The sequence below is a fragment of the Lissotriton vulgaris genome, chromosome 6, assembly GCF_964263255.1.
Source record: "Lissotriton vulgaris chromosome 6, aLisVul1.2, whole genome shotgun sequence".
Taxonomy (NCBI): Eukaryota; Metazoa; Chordata; class Amphibia; order Caudata; family Salamandridae; genus Lissotriton; species Lissotriton vulgaris.
In genome coordinates, this window is record NC_141694.1 from 655277481 (window position 1) to 655301853 (window position 24373).

Sequence of the window (24373 nt, forward strand, 5' to 3'; positions counted from 1 at the left end):
TTGGCATTGCTCATGACATTTCTTTTTTTTTTCTTTAAATCATAAATAAATGGCATTGTCATTTACATTGTCAATACACAACACTCTGCACTCAACAGCACACACCACTCTGCACTCAACAGCACACACCACTCTGCACCTGCACTCACTACTCTGCACTCCCTACTCTGCCCTCACTACTTTGCACTCTGCCCTCACTACTCTGCACTCACTACTCTGCACTCACTACTCTGCACTCTGCCCTCACTACTCTGCCCTCACTACTCTGCCCTCACTACTCTGCACTCTGCCCTCACTACTCTGCACTCTGCCCTCACTACTCTGCCCTCACTACTCTGCCCTCACTACTCTGCCCTCACTACTCTGCCCTCACTACTCTGCACTCTGCCCTCACTACTCTGCCCTCACTACTCTGCACTCACTACTCTGCACTCACTACTCTGCACTCACTACTCTGCACTCACTACTCTGCCCTCACTACTCTGCCCTCACTACTCTGCCCTCACTAGTCTGCACTCTGCCCTCACTAGTCTGCACTCTGCCCTCACTACTCTGCACTCTGCCCTCACTACTCTGCACTCTGCCCTCACTACTCTGCACTCTGCCCTCACTACTCTGCACTCTGCCCTCACTACTCTGCACTCACTACTCTGCACTCTGCCCTCACTACTCTGCCCTCACTACTCTGCCCTCACTACTCTGCACTCACTACTCTGCACTCACTACTCTGCCCTCACTACTCTGCCCTCACTACTCTGCCCTCACTACTCTGCCCTCACTACTCTGCACTCTGCCCTCACTACTCTGCCCTCACTACTCTGCCCTCACTACTCTGCCCTCAGTACTGTGCCCTCACTACTTTGCACTCTGCCCTCACTACTCTGCCCTCACTACTCTGCACTCTGCCCTCACTACTCTGCCCTCACTACTCTGCCCTCACTACTCTGCCCTCACTACTCTGCCCTCACTACTCTGCCCTCACTACTCTGCCCTCACTACTCTGCACTCTTCCCTCACTACTCTGCCCTCACTACTCACTACTCTGCCCTCACTACTCTGCCCTCACCACTCTGCACTCACCACTCTGCACTCACCACTCTGCACTCACTACTCTGCACTCTGCACTCACTACTCTGCACTCACTACACACACGATAACGGCAAGTTACCCGGGCTGTGCCCAGAGGCATTAAAGTCTTTGACAGGTGCTGGGCACACTCACTTGCCTGAGCTCGTGGTTACCTTCCACTGCAGGCTGCACACTGCACCACTGTGCCAAGAATGCCCACTGCTACCTTTTACCAGCACCCACTGCTTATTGGGGGCATTACACTGGCCCTGTACTTATAACTAGTTCAGGGCTAGTAGGCAAAACACACTTTTCCAAAGCTGCTTCATGTTCATAGTCAAAGGCGACCAAAGCGCTGCGAGGCACAGTGGACTACCCTTACAAACTAATACATTTTAAGAATTTTAAGAATATAAAGCTCTTGCACCAAAAGGCATATGCCTACCAGGTGGCATTCACTACATAAACGCTCATAAATTCACTACAAAATAAATAAAAAAGTATTTAGGTGGACTGTTTAATCCCCTCTGGACAATCCAGTGCCTTGACATGTTTGAATGGCTATACTTTCATGCAAAAACATTCTCAAGTAAATTGCTTCTACACGCTGAACTGAATGGTCTGATTTTGTTACATATAGCAATTAACAGTCTACCCAACTTTGTTTCTAAAAAACACCTCTTTATTGAAGCGGATCGTAATGCTCGGCACATGAAAGCAATTTGCCCCGGAACGCACTTTCAAATGCATTTTGTTTGAATGAATGCAGTTGTGAAATAAGTAGACTGTTATAATCGATGTCGTGATGCTCAAGCAGTAGTTTATTTTTGATTCTGGGTGCTTCCGAGTTGTCAGTGTAGGCAGTGGCCATAACAATGGTACAATTGGGTTGCGTAGTAATTTAACCAGGTGAATAACTGTGAAAAGTTGCGGGCGCCGCATAAGAAAGATTTTGAGCATCGGGACTTATTTTTCTACAAATTAAGCACTGCTTACACTGTGGCATGGAGTCATCCTGCTCAGCTCTCGGCCTCGCGCGCGCGCCACTCCAGCCATATGTTTTCAATTATCTCCGCCGTGATGGCGAGATAATTCAAGATATATGGCCTTCTGCTCTTAAGACCATGCCTTTCACGTCTGCCCTACAAGGAAAGAAAACACAAGAAAAGCACGAACGCGCGCCATTCACTGCAGACTGGTGAACGCGCCCACAACATCTGCATTACATTATCGCGGCACCCTGACCGCTCCTAATTGAAATTAATGCACTGCTGTGCGCGTAACCACACAGAAAATGCCAACATGGCGACCGACAAATTACATTAAGCCTATCGCGTCAAGGATAATAAAAACACAGCACAGCGAAGACGAATCACTATGCAGATGCCAAAAAAAACGCGCGCGCACTAAGGAATGTGGCAGCCCGGACCCCTAAAGAAACTTTTTTTTTTTTTTATAACATAAGAGCTCGGAGCTCCGCCTCCCCTGCTGACGCAGGGTTGACGTAGGCCGAGCCCTAAAAATGACTTGCGTATTCACATGCTTTCGGACACAGGCTTGGACCTCATAGCACTAACATTATACAAGTCACTATTCTCCACTGCAGCAACCAAGACTTAATTCTGTTGCTCTATGGTTGCACACAGACCTCTGCAGTGCATTAATTATTAGAGGTTTCATAATGTACTGTAGGGCATTTCCCACTGATTAACAACTTTTTTTGATTTAGTTCTCATTTAAGCTGCACGTTATTTTTGCTACCTGAAGGTGAATCACTTTTTTTTTTAGCCACACCTTTGACCCCGCCCCCAAGCTCACTGACCCTGCGCATTAGCATGCAGCATCACTGTTCCCACATTTTTAGGGCTCGCAAAGCGAAGAGAGCCTTTTTTTAAAAATTCCCTTCGACCGCTGCCCAGATCTATCCACCCATCTCCCCGCGCCATTGTTCTCTCTCTTCTTGACAACTGTACAATGTCTCGCTATCTCCGCATGTCTGGTGACCCCTTTGTTTTCCAGTCATTCTCGCTTCCAGGTGGTCTCTAGCCCTGTCATTTGCACAAAGTTTGTCGATCTATCTCCCCATTCCTTGTAAAGCATTTGCAATGCAATAGGTCTTGCATTGCTGAAAGTTTGAGTTGTTGGAGTTGCTAATAATATTGCAACACCAATAGCTCAAATCTTTAGTAAAGCAAGACCTATTTTATTGTAAATGCCTATTTTTCTATTTGTTTACTTTTGAAGCAAACGGGCACCTGCGCTTTAAAGCTAGAAAAAAAGGTGTGCAGCCGCATTTATTGCCCCTATTTATTGACTTTGGAAGCCATTGCGGCACCCATGCTTCACCTTATGATTAAAGCTAAAGCGCGGGTGCCGTCATTGCTACACAAGTAAATACATGGGAAAAAAATGTCAACCGCATGCTTTTTTCTCTCTAATAACTCACTTTTATTACTATTGCGGCACCTTTCAACATCTTAAGCTAAAGTGTGGGTGCTGTGATTGTAACAAAAGTAAAGAAATAGAAAAAAAAGGTGTGCAGGTGCATTTTTTCCTATTTATTTACTTTGTAATCGATTGTGGCACCCACGCTTTACCGTAAGACGTTTAAAGCTAAAGTGCGGGTGCCGTGATTGTAACAAAATTGATGAAATTGACAAAAGGCTATCGTCAGTCAGTTGAGAATGCGCCTCCAATTCATGCTTTAAATCCGCCCAGAGGCAAAGCAATGCCTTGCCGCCTATGTTGCTGATTAAAAGGCATGCCACACTGCTTACAAATGAATAATGACAAAATGGAGGCAAGGGCCGCCCTTGTTTAAGATTAAGGGCATGCTGCGCTACTTAAAAAAAAAAAATTAAATAGTGTTTGGCGAGCCACACAGAAGAAAAGAAAGGGGCCACCATTGTTAAAGATGATGGGCCGTGTGCAGCGTTACTATTCAGTTGAACCGCAGGCTGGGTTGCAGAAGCTGGAGGGCTTGTCCTGCCTGCAACAGCAGCTAGGAGAAAGTAATTACTAAAATAGTGCTCACAGACTGTAATTAAAAAATGTAAAGTTCATACATATAACAGGGGCAGTCCTCATGGAAGGTTACAACTAGAGAAAAGGCGGTACTAAGGAGGTACTACTAAGCCTATTGACCAATGAAAAGCTACCATTTACAAAGAACAGTTACAGAAGCCAATTAAAACGAAGGGCGGAAAATGGGTGGAGCTTAATGCCCATATCCTGAAAACCGCATATCTCGGCGTGACCTTTTGCATTGAAAATGCTTGTTTTAAATGTGCCCCAACATCTGTATTTAAGACTGGGGATATTTGTACCACTGAGCATTTGTGGTTACCTATAATACTAGGAGGTTTGACATTTATTTTCTCCAAATAGTGTTCTTGTGCATATTCACTCGGAATTGGAAGTCATAAAAATAGAGAAATTCAATAGACAATAACAATTCCACTACTAGTCTGCCTTTCCACACTTTTTCTGTAAAAGCAGAACCCAACATGTGTGAGTGGGTCTTGTGCACAGTGCAGGCCCAGAAACATGCTGTGGTGGAGTTGTCAGGAATGTTGCTTTGCACTGGTTGTTTCGAGATTCTGTTTTAACTTTTCAAGGCCTCGTTTTTCCCGCCACTCCATAATCCTTAAACCAGAATTGAGTTTTGGAGGAATTCTAGCAGGTATAACCGTCTAAAAAGTCCATTTAGACAAATATGGATTCCAAGGCCATCATGCTTGCATTGTTTCTCTCTGCCATTGAGAGAGAGACAGAGACACAAGGATAAACAGTCAACCCAATTCACAAACCTATTTTTGACCAAGCCTGGCTTGCACGCATAAATCACTTCGTTTACAAATGCAAGGTATTTACAAATTGTGAATTTGACTCATAAATCCATTTACTCATTTATTTATTTATTTATTTATTTATTTATTTATTTATAAAGTCTTAAATAGCGCGAACGTGACCCTCAAGGGTATCAGAGCGCTTTACAATAGAAGAATAAACAGTGGAAGAGGTAGTCAATACAAACAAAATGTCAAATTGTCATAATAGAGCAATAGCATCTGCAGAACAAATTACATTAGACATTGTGCTATCAGCCGCACAGATCTATATCCCACGAAAAACATTAATCAGCAAACAATTGTGGAGCAACAGGGGATGTGATAAGACATGCAGCCAAATACGTCCCATACTTAGATTTAGGACATGAGTTTGTTCATTAGTAGACTTTTTACTTCCTTTTTGAATACAGTAAGGGATGTGATTCCACGCACTCGGGGTGGTAGAGAGTTCCAAATCTTTGGAGCAATTCCCGAGAAAGCTCTACAGCCTGTTCTCTTCTTCCTGAAGGATTGGGGTTTCAGAAGTTGAGTGGTCGCACTTTAGTTGTCTGCAGCCTCCTGATTTTTCAAACTTTAGCGCCAAGTAGCTGGGTGTATTGTTGTGAATTGCTTTGTGCGTCATGCACGCCACTTTAAGGTGTATTCTTAAGTCAACCAGTTCAGTGCTTTCAAGGTTGGTGAGATGTGATTGTTTCTTTTGGTTCCTGATACCAGTCTAGCCGCAGCATTCAGAGCTGCTCTCAACGGTGCAAGCCTGTATTTCGGGAGACCAGCGAGGGTGGTACTTCCGTAGTCTAGTCTTGGTAGTACCAGAGCTTGTACAGCAATTTTTAAGTCAGCCTGGGGGAGGAAGGGTTTAAGTTTTCTTAATATATTCATTTTGTGATTAGCTCCCTTGGTGGCAGTAGAGATGTGCGACTGCATATTCAAGTGTTTGTCAATGGTGACACCTAGGGATTTAGCTGAGTCTATGATGAGGGGGACACTGTCAAAGGAGGTTAGGTGTTTTAACCAGAGGTCTATCTTTGGGTTGTAGTTTGGTGGTGAGATGAGAATGAATTCCGTTTTTTTGGTGTTTAGCATGAGATGGTTGTTGGTGAGCCAGCTTTGCGTGTTCAGAAGCGTAGTGTTAAGAGCAACGAAGTCATCTGGCGAGGTGATTTTAAGGTATAGCTGCGTGTCATCCGCATAAAGGTGATATAGAATGTTCGCAGAATTCAGAGCATTCGCCAGGGGCTTCATTAACAAATTGAAGAGAATGGGTGAAAGGGCAGATCCCTGAGGTACACCAAGAGTGACCATGGATGGTTGCGAGAGTGAGTTCTTCATCTTGAATCTTTGAGATCTGTTATTCAGGAAAAAGGAGAACCACTGTAGCACAACGCCCGAGAGGCCCATCCTTCTTTCCAATAGGGCTAGGAGCTTATCATGTTTGACCGTATCGAAGACGGAAGACAGATCAAGAAGTATTAAAAGGCATGATTCATTTCGATCAAGTATGATTAGTATATCATCCATAATGTGCGTGAGTGCAGATTCTGTGCTGTGCCCACTACGGAAGCCCGATTGGTAACTGTCTAAGAGGTTGAAGATCTCATTGTGATTGCATAATTGAATTTGAACACATTTCTCCAATAGTTTAGCCAAGGTGGGGATGTTGGTTATAGGACGGTAGTTGTTAGGATCAGCTGGAGAAGCGTCAGCCTTCTTTAGTATAGGAGTGACCTGTCCTATTTTAAGGCAATCCGGAATGACACCTCGAGTCAGGGAGGCGTTTACAATTTTAGACCATAATGGTAGTATAGAGGTTTTTAAAATCTTGAATAGGGCAGGTGGCAAGGGATCCGAGAAGTGATTGGAAGGGTTGATTGCTTGTAGAGTGTTGTAGATAGTTTGTTGAGAGATTGGCGAGAAGGTGTGCCAGGTGGCATTATTTTTTGGAACTTCCCTTGGGTTAATATAATTAAAAAGGTCTTCAGATAAAACGTCCAATTTGGGATCTAATGCCATAGGTTGGCGTGTGGCCAGCTTTGATTGGATTTCTAGCTCAATAGTTCTAGTCTTTTCATGGAAGAAACTGGCAAGCACATCACATGTAGGAGTGGCCAGGTCATTTAACTCACTGTAGTTAGTTGTATTGCAAGATTGTTCCTTGATGATTTCAAAGAGATTTTTTGGTCGGTTGCTCGCTAGGTTCAGCTGAGTTCGGAAAAAGTCAGCCTTTGCCTTAAGAATCTTCCTATTGTATGAGTTCCTCAATTTTCTAAGATGATCAAGGTTGAGAGTGCTAGGAGCTGATTTCCAAAGACGTTCAGCAGCTCTTAGCTGTCTACGCTCCAAGTTCAGGTCTTCATTGTACCAAGGTTTGGACCTCTTGGTGGAAACATTTTTTTCCTGTAATGGAGCTGTGGAGTCCAGAGTTTCAAGCACCTTGTCGTTGTAGAAGGTTGTAAGCTCATGAACATCAGTTATGTCAGTCATTAGGGACAGCGCGGAGTTGCACTGGTTTACTAGGGAGATGGGATTGATATTTTGTAGATTCCTTTTCCATTGCTTTAACTTTGACGGTTGTCCCCTTTTATGCATTACTTCAGTATTGATGGAGAAGAGGATGCAGTAATGATCAGACCAATCGCAGGGAGTGATGGATTCCAGTAGGATGATGTTAGATTTTGCAATGATGAGGTCCAAAGTCTCTCCCTTGTTATGCGTTGGGCTGTCACAGAATTGGGATAATTCCTGCTCTGATAGAAATTCTTTAAAACAGCCTACAATATGATCACTAGAATTATTCCAATGGAGGTTGAAATCGCCTAAGAAAATATGAGGAACTAGGGAGTTGGAGTTGGAGTTGGATGCCATGATCTCCATAATCTCATCAATACAAGTCAAATTATCACCAGGTGGGTGGTAAAATATGTGTAACTTACAAGTGATGCGCTTAGAGTTTGAGATATTGATGCAAAGATAATCGCACAACGTCAGTTCAATGGAGTCTGCTTGTTTGCCTGATAGTGAGTTACGATAAATGCAGGCTACCCCTCCACCAATTTTCCCAATCCTATCAAGTCGAATTAGATCATGGGAGGGAGGAACCAGTAGGTCGAGAATGGGAGATGAGGAGTTTTTTAGCCAAGTTTCTGTGAGGACCAGAATGTCTAAGTTGTCATCATAGTGGTGTAATAATAAGCATTTATTGGTTACTCATACTCCAGGTGCAGAGATGGGGTGTTTCTAGGCAGGGAATGTATAAGAATGTTTTGAAACAAATGAGTTTATGGATATTCAAAAACTGTTTTGAAGTCAATTCCCACTCTAGAAATGGTTAGTGATCTACACTGTTCTCTGATTGGAATTGAACACCCCCAAAATTAGTGGAAGGCGTTTCTCCATGAGGGAAAATATTTTCCATGTTAAGAAAAAAGTGTATTTACACAAACGCAGTGGCACCTTCTCCTTGCACAATTGTACCCTGTAACCTTCATTTAGACCATGGTGAAGAGAGAATGTAGCTTCTCACTATCAAGGTACACCCATCTAACACCCTGCCTCCAATGACAAGTTTCAGGCAGTGATAACCAGGGGTAACCAGATGGCAATATCCCGAACAAAACACCAGTGCACATCATATGTAATCGCTTTTATCCTATGTGCAGTTTAGCACTCTTTCTCCATCAATGTTCTTTATCAAAAAACACTTTAGTATTTCCAATGAGCCATATTGTGTCAACAGTTCAAATTTTATTTCTTAAATGACAATGCTCCACAGCCGACGCGCGTTTCGCCCTGGTCGGGCTTCCTCAAGGCTTCTTTCTTACGTGTTATACACTATTCTTTTGTAGGCGCCGCTTTTGTAAAGTGTATCGTTCCTTGATATAACATTCATCAACTATATAATCCAAAATGTTCAAATAAGTGGAACGTCTATAGACTGATACTCCGTATTATAATTGTTCAGGGAGCCATGATAAGTTCCATCTGTCCGTAGTACTTCTGCTGTCCATCAATATGCCATGCTGGTTCTCTGTCGACACAACATGGCTCATTGGAAATACTAAAGTGTTTTTTGATAAAGAACATTGATGGAGAAAGAGTGCTAAACTGCACAGAGGATACAAGTGATTACATATGATGTGCACTGGTGTTTTGTTCTTGATATTGTTACTTTCTGCTGCAATTCCTGTGGGCAGGAGGTCCTTGTTGATGCTCTAGGTGGATGCGCATCAAACACCAAGGTTGCACTCAATAGTGAATGTGTTGAACATGATAAGTGGTTGAAGTGAATTTGATAAGAGAACGTTAATTGATGTGCAGATCATTGTATAGCAAATCCACCCCTCTTTATATTTTAATATAATATCCCCATGTCGTCTGTCCCTATCCACCCACCCGCACTTCCTACCTAATCTTCCCTGAGCTCTGGGGAGGAGACATATCCATTGTCAAGTGCACCAGAAGACACAATGATAACCCCTAGCATTACTACTTTTTCTGGTTTGTGCAAGTATCCTCCGAAAAAACAGACTTGCCAATTTCCCATTTTTCAGGGAGGTGTGTCACACCACAGGTAATTTTAGAATTGACCATTGTCCCTGAGACCCACAGGGAATGCCTGGGGTACCCCATAGGAGGGAAATAACTAGTAATTGGTGCTTTCATCAAATGGCGCTTCAGGTTCGCCAGGCAGAGCACAGTTCTGAAAATGGCAGTGATTGCTTTGCCATGCTGATGTCAGCCACTATCCAGTCATTCTTCCACTACAAGTAGTTGGCCGACTTTGTGCTGCTTGCTGCAGGCCCCAATAGTCCTGTGCTCTCAACTCGCCTAAACCAGTACCATCTCTACAATTGTGACGGAAATGTATTTCGTACCTGGTTGCCACTGACCTCCGCTTTTGAGCCTGGCCGGCGAGCAGAGTCATGTGATGTACTGTCCGTGTTGGTCCAGCAGCAGTTGGTGATCAGCAGGTAGGGACTTCAATAATTTAGGACAAGTGAGTAGTGACATTTTGATCGTACTACGGGCGTATTTTGGCATCCGCTTGCACATGTGTTAAGAAAATATTTGCAGGATTTCATTGAGAGATTGTAGTCCCCTTGCCGGTGTATATAGTATTGTGCACTTTACTGTTTCATTATATCACATTTCTTGTTGGGTTTATCCAGGTGAATGTCCATGACCATTAAAAATAATGTTGCCCTTTTCTTTTAAGTTCAAAAGTGATTTTATTGAGATAAAGGAATACAGTAATGCAAAAGGTAGGAATTACATACAATATATCAAGTTAGAATTAATAAAAAAGAAAAATGTGAGTGAAATACAGTCAGATATGTCATGTATAGGTAAAAGAACAAAATTATATGGAACACGGTATGGAAAGGAAGCTTATATAATATACAAAAATTTACATTACAAAATATAGTATAAGTTAAACTATATAATATCAACATGAAGGAAGCCATGGAGGTTTAGTTACTTCTTGTTGTGGTGGAGTGCGAAACAGAGAACGCTTGGCACTCATGTCAATGAATAACGTAACAGGTGACCATAAGTCCAAACGCTTCGCTGCCATATGTAATGGGTATACAAATGTCGTATCCAGTCTGTGGTTATAACAGACAGCATACCGCCATGCTTGGTAAGATAATTTAGTGAAGTCTTTCCAGTTTTTGGTTACTTGTTGAAATGCCACTGCTAATAACAAATCTATTATCTTAACGTTAGAGTTGCAGTATCCCAAATTGGGGACAAACTGCCTAAACAGATATGTGAGGGATAAAAAAGGTGAATGGAATTTAAGATGGAATTAATTTGAGACCACACCTTTTGCCAAACATTTTGAACAAGTTTGCACGTGAAAAGCAGATGATAAAGGTCAGTGTGAGTTGATGAGCAGGACCAACAGGTATCCGGAAGATGAGGGTGTCGTGCATTGAGAGTTAAGGGAGAGAGTAAAAGCCTATTGTACATTAAGAAGAGTGTCTGTGTGTTATTTGCAGCCCTAGATGATTTCCTGATTTTGTTCCATATTCTAACCCAAAATTCTACAGACCAAGAAGTTTCTAAATCTCTTTCCCACAATGTTTCTGCCTTGGTTTTGTTTCTCAAACTAGATGAAGTATGTAAAAGTTTATATATAGTGGATGCCTTAGATCCGTTAATAATAAGGGCCCTTAATTTATCTGTGTGACAAAGTTCAGGAGAAGTGCTTGGTGGATAGGGTGTATATTGTGTGTGCGCAGTTCGAATGACTTGTAGCAGAAGAGAGTATTTAGAACTAAGAGTAGAAGGAAAGGCAAACACAGTGCGGGCTTGTGCAAAAGACAAAGGTTGGTCTTTATCATATAATTGATGTACCCAAATCAGACCCCGTTGTCTCCAGGATTTCCAGAATAAAGGTTTATTATTAATCAAAATATGTTTGTTATGCCATACAGGTAGATTAAGAAAGGGAGTTAGAGAAGCAAGGGGTATTATCCTGGAAGTATACTTGATTACAGGGGTGGATACAGACTGCGGTTTACGTGTGAAGGAGAGATACTCCTGAAATGAGAACGGTGAGAGAAAGGATTGTTCAAGCGTAGTCCAAAGAGGACAGTTATTGGAGGGCTCAGAAAGCCATTTTGACGCCTGATTTAGTAAGAAGGATTTGTGATAAGTAGTAAAGTCAGGAAAGTTCGTCCCACCTTCTGACTTTGGGCGAATCAGTTTTGATATGGACATACGCGATTTCTTGTTACTCCATAAAAAAGAAGATAAAATGGAATTAAGCTTTTTAAAATATTTTATAGGAATAGACAATGGAATGTTAGAAATTGTATATAAAATTATGGGGGAGAGCATCATTTTTATGGTGTCCAAACGACCCCACCCATATAAGGGATGCCATTTCGTTGTTAAAGATGACAGCATTTGTATGCAGTTCTCCAACCAACGAAATATCATCCCTGATATAGAGGCAGTAAAATGTAAACCTTAATTACTTGATATACTGGGGACTCCAGGTGAAACCCGAAGGAGCAAAGTCAGCTTTAAAAGTAAATTTGGTTAGGGGTAAGATCTCACATTTATCACATTTAATTTGTATCCAGAAACGAAAGCAAAGGAATCAACTTCTTCCTAAAAAGCGGGAAGGGAAGCTTGAGGTTGTGAGAGAAATAAAAGGACATCGTCAGCATAAGCTGCCATTTAAACAGTGGTCTCCTTAAAAGTAAAACCATGAATATTGTTATTTTGACGAATCCTTAACAAAAAAGGATCTAGGGCAAGATTAAAAAGAAAAGGGGAAAGGGGACAGCCCTGTCGGACACCTCTACCAAGGTGAAAGTAAGAAGAAACGGCACCATTTGCTGATATAGCTGCCCTTGGATTAGAATACAAGATAGAAATTAAAGCAATAATTTTTTGGCCAAAGCCAAACCATTGAAGAATACAAGATAGAAATTAAAGCAGTCATTTTTGGGCCAAAGCCAAACCATTGAAAAAAAATAATGTTGCCTGTTAACTTCTCAAACTGGCTATAATGCTGTTTCCATTATGTCTGTTTTGCCTTCTGAACTAGTGCAATAAGTTTTGTGTGAATTGACATGCACGTTTTTACACAAAAAGGTTTTATGTGCTTTATCTATGTTTAATTAGTGAACAAGCAAACATTCTTAATGAGATATGTTTAATTAGCGAACAATTAAAGATTCGTAATAACTTCCAGCAGCATATATGCCTTGGCAATGGCCATGCTTTATTGGTGAAAGGGTGAATGGCAATGGACCAGGCCAAAATAATGTACAGTATGGGATTAAGAAAATCCCAACACAATTGTCATGCAATAAAATATGGGGAAGCACAAGTAGAGAGTTATTTACTTTGTTTAAAAAAAGTCTCATTGGTGTCTGTTCCCTTACATTTGTATCAGCCAATATTATACTATGTACATTTGCCCTACTCCGAGCCCCCGAAGCACTACCAACAGTATCAGGAATTTTTTACTAGCTTCCAGATTACTTGCGCCGTATAAAAAACCTTTAAGATTGAAAAAAACATTACTCATTTACCTTGCACTGTTGTGTTCCTGGAAGTGCTTTAAACAAGATAGGGTGATGACAGTGAGGAGGGAGTGCGACTGGTAAGTAACCTTTTTCCTGTCCGGTGGTCCTGTAAATGAAATTCAAATGATTGTCCATACATGTGAGACAATTACCATCACATCAGAGTGATGTGGTATTCCGTATTTTGGTGTAAATAAAGCAAACAAGTGTTACTAAAAGAAGTCTAACTAATTTCGCATTTTTACCCACAGAGTGCAGTGTTCCTGGAAGGTATGACGGTCATTGTAATATTAGTTTATTAGTTAATTAAAACCATAAACAGAATCACACAGTTAAAAAATACATTACAAATAAAAAGTAAAATACATAAAAAGCGGGTATGTCATACAACTAGTACAACCTCGACTCTTCACGCTACATACCCTTTGTTTACTTCAACTTTCCTTCCTAGAGATTTTAGTCGGGATACCAAACACTAATCTATGTTAGATAAAAAGTGACTAAACAGGAATCGATCGTTACCCTGATGTCTAAAAAAGCAAGCTTTTCACACAGATAACTGAAATATCCCTTAAGTAAATTAATATGTGTATTTAAAATGCCTATAAGAGGGACTAAGGGAAGTATGAATACGGTGCCAGAAGAACTGTGAGACCCTCTATTAAAAGCAATTATGCAAGAATTCACATCATTAAAAATACAGGAATAAGTAAAGTAGTTATCTGAGTCTAACAGGACAGGAAACTACTAGTTTCAGTCCCTAGCAGCCCGTCCTTCACAGTTTCTGTGCGTGCTAAGTTAACATTAGAGGTTTCCGAATCATTACAATTTAGAATTACTTTTAGGGACCCCCTCCAAATTACACATCGCATATCCTATTAGCTTATCATTTTCTTAAAATAGAACAAGAACTGAGTCAGTCTAATGTTCAGCATGGTGTTGTTTGGGTCCATGGACTCCACCAGTGCATGCCAGCAGGACCATATTCCCGGTTCAAGGAACTCCAGCCTTAATAGAAATCTTTGTTGAACCATCAAAGCAGGACAAACACAGACAATGTGAAGCAGAGATTCAGCCCCCTGGTGGCATAGACGGCAGGACTGGTCTTCACTTTGACCGAACATACTCCATTTTGGCGTAAGGTCTAGCGTGGGTATTTCTCCAAATCTTATGACCAAAAACGACTGTTTGATCTTCTGGTGGTAAGGTGCAGCTAGCAGGGCTAATTCTCTTGGAGTGGAATACGATTTCAACACCAGCCACCCATGGCAACGTTTTGACAGAGTTTCTTTGTCTGCCATCCAACGTTGCAGTTTTGTAGATTTATTTACAAGCTTCTTAAATTATTGCCCAGAGATGTTAGAATTCCAAAGGTCACCCAGATCAAGCGTCGTAACACTGTTTTCTGAAAATGTCTTGTAAATACAGTCGCCCCTTTGCAAGTTAATTTCGAACCAGACTAGATTTGCCAGAGTGTTTTCCGCTGCTGCTTGCGAGTGTCTGTTTTGTAAGCAGAAATTCTTGGTGGATTTGCACCAGAGAAGCCGACTTGGGTAGCCTAAAGATTTGTTTATAGGCTCTTATCGGTTTTTCTAACAAATGAGCATCATCACCCAACATAATCTCCATTCCGTATGCAAGGGTTGGCAACAGTTTGGCTTTCAGAACTAATTCCATGGGCTTTAGATCGTGACCTTTAATAGATTTGGCCAGTAAAAAAAGCATTACTCATTTACCTTGCACTGTTGTGTTCCTAGAAGTGCGTTAAACAAGATAGGGTGATGATAGTGAAGAGGGAGTGCTACTGGTAAGTAACCTTTTTCCTTTCCGGTGGTCCTGTAAATAAAATTCAAAAGATTGTCCATACATGTGAGACCATTACCGTATCATCAGAGCGATGAGACATTATGTATTTTTGTGTAAATAAAGCAAACAAGTGTCACTAAAAGGAGTCTAACCAATTCTGCATTTTTACCCACAGGGTGCAGTGTTCCTGGAAGGTGTGACGGTCAAACGCGTGAGCCAAATTACAACGCAGCCTAAGCTTGGGGAGATACAGCACAAGGTTCAGCAGTTTTGTGGATGGGCAGGGTAAGGAAATCTTACTCATGCTGTAGAAGTTAAAACTGTAAGATGTGTGTGGCAAACTACAGAACGTGTATATGGTGAAGGTGGGATCTGGCTACCCCCCCAGAATTACTCGACTAAGATTATAGTCCATTCCCCCTACTTGACATAGTGTGGTTATTTCAAAAAACAACTATCAATGATGGGAGTTCCGACACGTGTTAGGTAAATACAAATGCGGGTCAGAGTCATTCCGACTGACATCGTAATGAGGCCCATAATGTTAGTAAGATGAAAAGGGCTCTACCAACACAAGACCTGTTAAAAAAAAACACCAAAAAACTGCTGCTTTTTCATATACCATAACGTTGAGATGTATGGCTTAATATATAACTACAATGCTACATTATGTATGTGGTTTTCAAGTGAGTTTTTTGTTTAATTACGGTGCATATATATAGTTATTTATTTACAGGATACAAATGTAAGTCTGTACAACCTTGTGCAACATAACACCCTGCTTTCTGAAAAAGCCAATCAGCAGTGCATTTACGATATTGAACATAGTGTTCGAAATAGTGACAGTAAAACAATAATGAAGAATATGTGAAGCATATGTGAAGCTTTGGTACAAATGCAAGGAGTCCTACGTAGCCACACTCCTGTTCACGCTCATCATTTTCATGACAGAAATAAACATGTTCTGTCCTCGTGTTATGTATATGTATTGCACTGACATGACATCATTGTGTGCCAGAGTTGCTGATCCTGTTGTAGTCATTTCTGAGATTACCCTTTGAGTACATAATCTATTCATTCATATTATGATCTAAATTATTCTAGCGCTAAGCCCTCACCATCATGAAATATTAAACTCCCCTGGTATAGTTTGGAAACCCCCTTGTCCTTCTCTCACCCCAATGACCTGATTTTGAAATGAAGGATTGCGTTTGGTTAATTACTCCTAGTTTGAGTCCAATAAATTTCAATTGAAACCGGAGGTGACCCTTACGGTGAATGTTGAGTTTACCGTGGATTACGTTTGATCCGTCTTTAAATGAATGAGACTGTCTAGGAAATATGAAAATTATACTTTTGTGTAAAAATAATTAGAAATAGCTTAATTTCTTAAACTTGTTCCACTTCACATTCTTGCTGGGCCAAACCATAATCACACCATAGCTTATATATGCGCGTTTTCTTTTGCTTCAGAGTGTTTTGTGTGGAAGCTAAAGAGGTAACTGTGCGCCTGTTTCTCACACGCCGTCTTCAAGCGCACTGCTAAGCACTGAGTCCCTTAAGAGGTTAACCACATCTACGTGGTCCTCACACACAACATGGAAATACTTTCCACGTATGACTAAAATAAGGACAACACCCTTACAACCAAACATCCTGTTGTGAGTAAGATATACATCACGTCTTTTGTCCAGGGCACAAGTCCTAAAAAAAGAAGTGGGGGGACACTGTCACCGGAAGTGACGTCACGACAGAAAGTGACATCACGAAAGGTGGCTTGCACCATGGGGCTCATTGCCTCCCCTCGCTCACCCCTTAGATGCGATTGCATCTGAGAAGTCAGCGTGTGAGCAGCGTGCTGTGAGCTCCGAGCTCCTCGTTCCAGCGAGGACAAAGAGTGAAGTTCAGCTGTTTGGCAGGGGGGACGCGTCCACCTGGTAAAATAAGTGGGGGGACGCCGTCCACCCGCGTAGTACCCCGACTCGAGCCCTGGTTTTGTCTAAATGGATTTATTCCACAAATGCAGGTTACTGAATATTGCGCTGCAGGTTACTGAAGCCCTGCTGATCGCGTGCGTCCTTCTTTCTCCAACCGTCCCTCACACACCAACAACGTTTCATATATTTCACTCTTGAACATTCTGCAAATCGTGCATTACATTCTATGGCAGCAGCATCACACACCTTACAAGATCTAGCATGCTTCACACGTAGGCAACGCTTCAGTGACCTATTTGGGGGTAGTAAGTTCTATATAAATGTATTGAAATACTGCACAGTTCAACCATAAGGTTGGGTCCCAACTGCCTGTTTTTTTCACTCTGCCTAGCCAGTGGAGGCTGGGTTTTAAGACGTGACTGCTCCTGGTGCCTCTGCCACTTGCTCCAGCTTCACCATGTAATTGCTGCTTTCATTGAGGTTGGGGGATATAGCTTGGAAAAAAGAGAGAGGAAAACAAGAGCTATGAGGAAAGATTCAAAGCTGGTTCAAGTTTTTTGCCAGGGCTCCTTTTGGTTTACCAGTCCGGCCTTGAATCTCGTTATGGGAAAAAAGAACAGTCCAATATTTCTCATGACTACTTTCTGACCATGCAGTTTTATATGTCTTGTCCTGAAGTTCCTATCTGGGTTGAAACCTATAGCCATCATTACTTCTTCTCGCAAGGTTTACCTTACGGAGGGGAAGTAATATGGCACTTTCTGCTAACTTCAAACGGAGTTTTGACTGTATATCTCATAGAGGACTTAGTCAAGTATGGCTCAGAGATTAAGTTTGCATTTCAATCAACCAATCAATCAGGTGGAGGGGGGGTGGGGAGGTGGGAGGGGGTGCTGGTTTCGCAACTCCGTTCAGTCGAAGACCCAGATTTCAGTGTTTTCTTGGAGATGTTCAGGGAGGGTTGTGAGTCTGATGTCGATCGAGAGTGAGTTCCCGGTCTTGGCCACTATGTGGGAGAATGCTCTTCCACCTGCCTGGTTTTGCTGATGCTCTGGGGTTTCCGTGAGGGTGAGGTTGGCGGATCAGAGGTTTCTCTTGGGTACGTAGAAGGAGAGTCTCTCGTTGAGGTATTGGGGTCTGGTTTAGGGGAGGCATTTGTAGGCGTGTGTGAGTATCTTGAAAGTGACTTTCTTCTCTACGGAGAGCCAGTGGAGCTTGTGCAGGTGTTGGTGTTGGTTGATGTGTTCCTGTCGAGGGATGCAGAGGACGAGTCTGGTTGCGGTGTTCTGTAGTTTGTGGGTGAGAGACTTGTTGATCCCAGCATAGAGGGCATATCCGTTGTCCACTCTGCTGGTTATGAGTGTGTGGGTGACTGTCTTCCTTGATTCAGGGGGATCCGTTTGAAGGTCTTTCTGAGGATGGGGAGGATATTGAGGCAGCTGGAGGCGACGGCGTTGACCTGTCTGGTCATGGAGAGGGAGGAGTTGAGTACGATGCTGAGGTTTTGGGTGTGATCCATGGGTATTCGTGGGCTACCGAAGGCGGTGAGCCGCCAGGTTTTGTCCCATGTGGAGGGGGAGGGCACGAGGATGAGGACTTCTATCTTCTATGAATTGAGCTTCAGGCAGCTGTTGCTCATCCAGGATGCAACATCCTTCATTGCTTCCTGGAAGTTGAGTCTGGTGGTGACGGATCTCTTGATGAGGGAGAGTATTCGCTGAGTGTCGTCGGCGTAGCCTAAGATGCTGAGTCCGTGGTGTCTGATGATGGCGGCGAGGGGGCCATGTAGATGTTAGAGTGTGGGGCTGAGTGATGATCCTTGGGGTACTCCGCAGTTGATTTCCATGCGTTCGGAGAGGAAAGATGGTAATCTGATCCTTTGGGTTCTGCCGCTGAGTAAGGAGCTGATCCATTTGAGGGCGATACCCTGTATGCCAGCGTCATGTAGTCTGTTGGTGAGTGTGCGGTGGGAGACGTTGAATGCTGTGGAGAGGTCAAGTAGGATCAGGACCGTGGTGTGTCCTTGATCGAGGAGGATGCAGATGTCATCTGTGGCGTCGAGTAGAGCGGTCTCTGTGCTGTGGTTGCTTCGGAATCCGTATTGAGAGGGGTCAAGGATGGAATTTTCTTTGATGAATGTAGTTAGTTGGGCGATCTTCTCTGCGACTTTGGCCGCTAAAGGAGGAGGGAGATTGGTCGGTAGTTCTTTAGGACCAGTGAATCTAGTAGGGCTCACCCACACACTCAGTCAGTGAGCCAGCTTTATCCAAATTTGGGACGTCTTCTTGTGAAAGCCTTGGTCAAGGTGGAAGAGAAAAGAAAACAGTACTGTGTTGGCTGCCTACGTACTCAGTGTGGCCGGTGTTATCAATCTGGCCATCCATATGGTTTTGTGTAGGAAGGGCACCACAAACGTTGAAGCCAGCAGCAACCAATCATTCAGCGCGTCCACATCTTCAAACAAGATCCATACTGCTTGATAAGGAACTCAGCAAGCAGCTGAAAGGAATAACACTTTCGCAGTGTTACTTGAGGCTAGACCTAAACTACCACAGCCCAGTCACCGATGAAAAATCCTTTTGTGCAGCATCTTTCTTAATTTCAGTGATATTGGAGATCAGGGTATCAGGTGGTAACCGTGGGGACAAAAGCGATGAAAGCCAAGACTCAGTCTCTTTCTATAATCTGTCCCCTGGTCTCGATGAGTGGGACTCCAGTGTTTCCCATATAGCTTCAGTTCTTGGTCTATGATATACGCAGTCTTTCCAAGTCTTCAACTGCCAGGTACTGGCACTCCTTACATACAGATTAGATACTTTTCAAACGTCTAGACAACTATCCTTGAATAACATTCAGAAAGAGTCAATCCCTTAAGGAATATTTGTGTAAAAATCTGATCCTTAAGAATAATGATCAAGCTCGCAAAATGGAGATTTCAAAATGTTGTAAATTCTCGAAGTGTAAAGCGTGCAATTCTAGTGCACATATTAAGAATTCCCTATTCCAGATAGCAATCACAAATCTGTTATCAGGACAAAATTGCCATGTAATTCAGATTTTTTTATTTATGCATTACGATGTACATGTTACAAACGTTATACAGGAAGCACTATTCACAAAAACAAAACTAACTTTGAAGCACATGCACGCTTTCTCCCATGAAGACAGACAATATCCTGCAGTACAGCACTTTAAATTTCCATTCCACCAATTATAATACATTACAATTTCTTGTGTTTGACAGAATGCCATTGAATATCCGAGGCGGGAAAAGGACATTAGCACTAAGTAGCTTAGAGTCCCGTTATATGACAGATTTCAGCACTCTGGCTCCAATAGCTGTGAATTTGGATGAGGAGTTAGCAGTTCATTTAGGCTAAACCCTGGTCTAAAGAAAACATAATTCTCAAGGAACCTGGGATGTGGTGTAATTTCAGTAAAAACTAGAGTATAGGGATCCTCGGTGTGTGATTTACAGTCTCGAGATAAATGTATTATTCTGAAACACATTTAATTACAGTCAATGCTGCCTATAATTATATGAGTGCTGTAACTTTGTTTCCTTGTAATTTTCATGTAGTTACGTTCTTTTCCTTCGTCATTTACTTTTCGAAATGTAGGAGCTGCTGTATCATGATAGAGAAAAATGACAAGTATGCTTGCTATATCTGTGGTTACTAAAAACTTTTAAAGGTGGTTGTGCACTTGGGTGATTTATGGCCTTGACGAAGACCGAAAGTTCGAAACGTGTTGACGAATAAACGTTCTCTTTTCACACGCATTACAGTGTGCGGGCTTTTGTGTTGTTAAGGACAAGACAGCACAGTTGTCCTCTGATGTTTAGCAGGCTCTGCACCCCCTGCTTTCCACCGACCCCGCCTGTTGGATGTAATTGGAGTTCCAGCAGGATTGTCTCTTTTTAGGTCGAGCATTTGAGACCTGTTGTAATTTCTCTTGTGGGCTTAAAGCCATCCCTCAGCTTTTGATTGGTTTGTTTGTGTCCTTCAAAATTCCTTGCTTGCTAGTGGTCAGCCCTGCCTCTTTGTCCCTCCTTTTTCCCTGTGTTCAGCCTCAGGGGCATAACTGCTTACATGTAAATATAGCATTCCTCCCTCCCAACTCCTCTCAATGCCACAGTTGTGTTAATGCGATCTCCCTCACTTTGCCTCCTGCTCCGAGGTTATATTTATTTTGTCTTTGTTGCATTTTTCATGTTCACCATCAGTTGGGCTTCTATTTAGTATGTTATTCATTTTGCTTTGGGCTTTCTTCGAAAAAGGGATTAGGCTTGTTTAAGTCTTGTCTCCCAAATGCTTGTTTTGCTCTGCCATGGTTTCATACAATGATGTTATTGTGTATGTGGCCTGGTCTATAGTTTTTACAATGCTCTGGGATCTGCCTACTGTTTCTGGGGCCTTTGTGACAGTAGCACCCGCAAATCTCATAATTCACCCCCCTTGATGCATAACCAGACAAACCATTCAGATCTCATCTTTGTCTAATCTTATTTAAGTAAATGTGTTTACTGGAGTAGGGAAAACTCCCCTTTGGCCTCCCGTGGCAGGCTGTTAACCTCTAATTTCTTAGCCAGAACTTTTAAGACTTTGATGCAACTTATAACTTTCACCATATCAACAGATTGTATACTATTTTAGGTGTAAGGTAAAATCCTTCAGATGTTTCTTCCACTGTAAATTCTGTTCCGCTGTGTCTTAGTGGACACCTGATACCCCCTGAGACGTAGATTGCTTTATCGAACATCCCTCACTTTCTCAAATGTTATACTAACCGACAATTAACTCATTTCTAACATAATGGAATCTTACGTTCTATCCTATGTTGTAGAGCATTGCATTCCCTTATCTCCCCATTTCCTCCCACTTTCAGCTTCTGGCCCTTTAACCACCACGCATATTAAAAGTGACAATAGGTAAGGATATTATAAGGCTTACTGACAGTGTCTAGGTTGCTGTGTAATGAGTAAAGTCTCTTCGATCTTCCCTGCTGTGAGGGCCACCACTCATGTTTTTTCACTTGGTGCAGGACGTCTCTTCCTGCTTTCACAATTTCCTTAACTAAGGAGTGTTTCCCATTCCTACCGCAGTTGTTTTTTTGCCATTTTGGCCTCAGTTCGTTCTTTATCTTTGAACCGGGGATGAAATATCCTTACTCTCTGAACCTTTACAACCCAGATATTTCTTGCCTCGGTGAGTGTTATCATTGGCCAATTTGTTCCTTCCCATATAAAAGATAGGTGGAATTGGCGGTATTCCTAGTGGTAATCATCCTAGTTCTGGGGGAAATGAATCATTTGCTTAAAGTTTCTTCTTTTTTTATCACTGATGCTACTAACTCAAGAGACAGTTGGATTGTATTGCCCTCAAGTCTCAGGACTTCTTTAGAATGGGCAGTTATTTTATCTTGTCCATGGGGCCTCGGGCCCTATGCAATGGCACTGAGTTTGGAGCATGGAGCCCCACCTCCTCCATGTACTTTGCAGGGTGTCCCCCTCAAGTTCGGATACACAAGTGGGTCTCACTGGATTATTCTTGATTGACTTCACCAGGTTACTGAAATATGTTTGTTTATTTTTCCTTTCTGTGTTCCTAGGAACTTTTCTAATCTGAATATTATTATGTTTGACAGGAGCCCCTCATGCCATTCTTCTTTGGAGAACACACTGTTCTCCTTGTGATGCTGCTCCTCAGTCCCTTCTTATATTTTTTTCGCTATCATACACTCTGTATTTCAAGTCTTTTACATTATTCTGCCCTTTGTGAAGGCAGGCTTTCAGATTTGTTCTCGGATAGTGCTGATCTCTGACTTAATTTCTTGTGTGAAATGTTGCAGATGTGTGTTAGTGAAGTACTGTCAGCTCTAAATGATGACCTGAGGAAACAGATAGTCTATCGCTCTAATCTTCTTTGTTGCTCTTATGAGAAGTTAGCCCGGCATATGAATGAATTAATGAATTGGCAATTTATATGGGCGCAACTTAACCCGAAGGCATCAAGGCGCATCAGATGGAAGAATAAACAGCTGAATGGTCGGAGGCAGTAGGAGGAAGAGATCTTACATGTAGGATCTTACATGTAGGATCTTACATATGATGTCCACTAGTTCTAGTGGACACCTTGCACCAGTCTAATCGACCTTTATTGATGATGGTTGTAAAGTCAACCTTATAGAAAGCTATCCTAGGGGTAGCAGTGACGAGCAGTCTTCAGGCTAAGTTCAAGTTCAGTAATTTGTATAGCGCACTACTCACCCAGAGGGTCTCAAGGCGCTTGGGGGAGGGGGGGTACTTTATTTATCAAATATCCAAGTTTTTAGTTGCTTTCTGAAGGAGAGGTGGTTCTGGGTAAGGCGGAGGTGGGTGGGGAGAGAGTTCCAGGTTTTGGCGGCTAAGTAGGAGAAGGATATTCCCCCCATGGTGGATGTATGGAAGCACGGAATTGCGGTGAGGGCTAGATTGGACGATCGTAGTTGGCGGGTGGGGGTGTAAAAGGACAGGCGCGTGTTGAGGCATTCGGGTCCTAGATCGTAGAGGGCTTTGTGTGCGTGGGTGAGGAGACGGAACGTTATTCTCTTGTTGATGGGGAGCCAGTCGAGGTCTTTCAGGTGGTCGGAAATGTGAACTTGGCGGGGGATGTCTAGTATGAGTCTGGCTGAGGCGTTTTGGATGCGTTGGAGTTTTTTCTGTAGTTTGGCTGTAGTTCCGGTGTACAGGGTGTTTCCGTAATCCAGTCGGCTTGTGACTAGTGCGTGGGTGACCGTTTTTCTTGTTTCGGTGGGGATCCAACAGAAGATTTTTTTGAGCATGCGTAGGATGTTGAAGCATGATGATGAGACGGCGTTGACTTGTCTGGTCATCGACAGGGAGGAGTCCAGGATGAAGCCCAGGTTACGTGCGTGGTCCGTAGGTGTGGGTGCGGTTCCCAGGGCCGGTGGCCACCATGAGTCGTCCCAGGCAGAGGGGGATGATCCTAAGATGAGGACTTCCGTTTTGTCTGAGTTCAGTTTTAGACGGCTGTTCTTCATCCACTCGGCTACTTCTTTCATCCCTTCGTGTAGGTTGGTCTTGGCGGTGTTTGGGTCTTTGGTGAGGGAGAGGATCAGCTGGGTGTCGTCTGCGTAGGAGATGATGTTGAGGTTGTGTTGGCGAGCGATGGATGCGAGGGGACTCATGTATACGTTGAAGAGGGTGGGACTGAGTGATGATCCTTGTGGTACGCCGCAGATGACTTCGGTGGCCTCTGATCTAAAAGGGGGGAGGCGGACTCTCTGGGTTCTTCCGGCGAGGAACGAGATGATCCAGTCCAGTGCTTTTCCTTGTATTCCGACGTTGCTGAGGCGTTGTATAAGGGTGCTATGACAGATTGTGTCGAAGGCTGCGGAGAGGTCAAGTAGGATGAGGGCAACTGTTTCTCCGTTGACCAGTAGTGTTCGAATGTCATCTGTTGCTGCGATGAGGGCGGTTTCGGTGCTGTGTTTGGCTCGAAAGCCGTTCTGTGAGGGGTCGAGGGATTTGTTGGATTCGAGGAAGGCGGCAAGCTGACTGTTGATGGCTTTTTCAATGACTTTGGCAGGGAATGGGAGGAGCGAGATGGGGCAGTAGTTCTTAAGTTCGGTGGGGTCTGCTGTGGGTTTCTTCAGAAGGGCGCTG

The 24373-nt window shown here is 42.9% G+C and overlaps 1 protein-coding gene across 1 annotated transcript in view; it reads left to right on the forward strand.

Annotated features, from left to right (window-relative positions):
• RNGTT (RNA guanylyltransferase and 5'-phosphatase) overlaps positions 1 to 24373 on the forward strand; it is a 1829700-nt gene that overhangs the window by 370360 nt on the left and 1434967 nt on the right. Inside the window, exon 7 of the mRNA XM_086926663.1 lies at positions 14946 to 15055. Coding sequence (XP_086782789.1) covers positions 14946 to 15055 — 110 coding nt within the window. The remainder of the gene's footprint in view (positions 1 to 14945; positions 15056 to 24373) is intronic.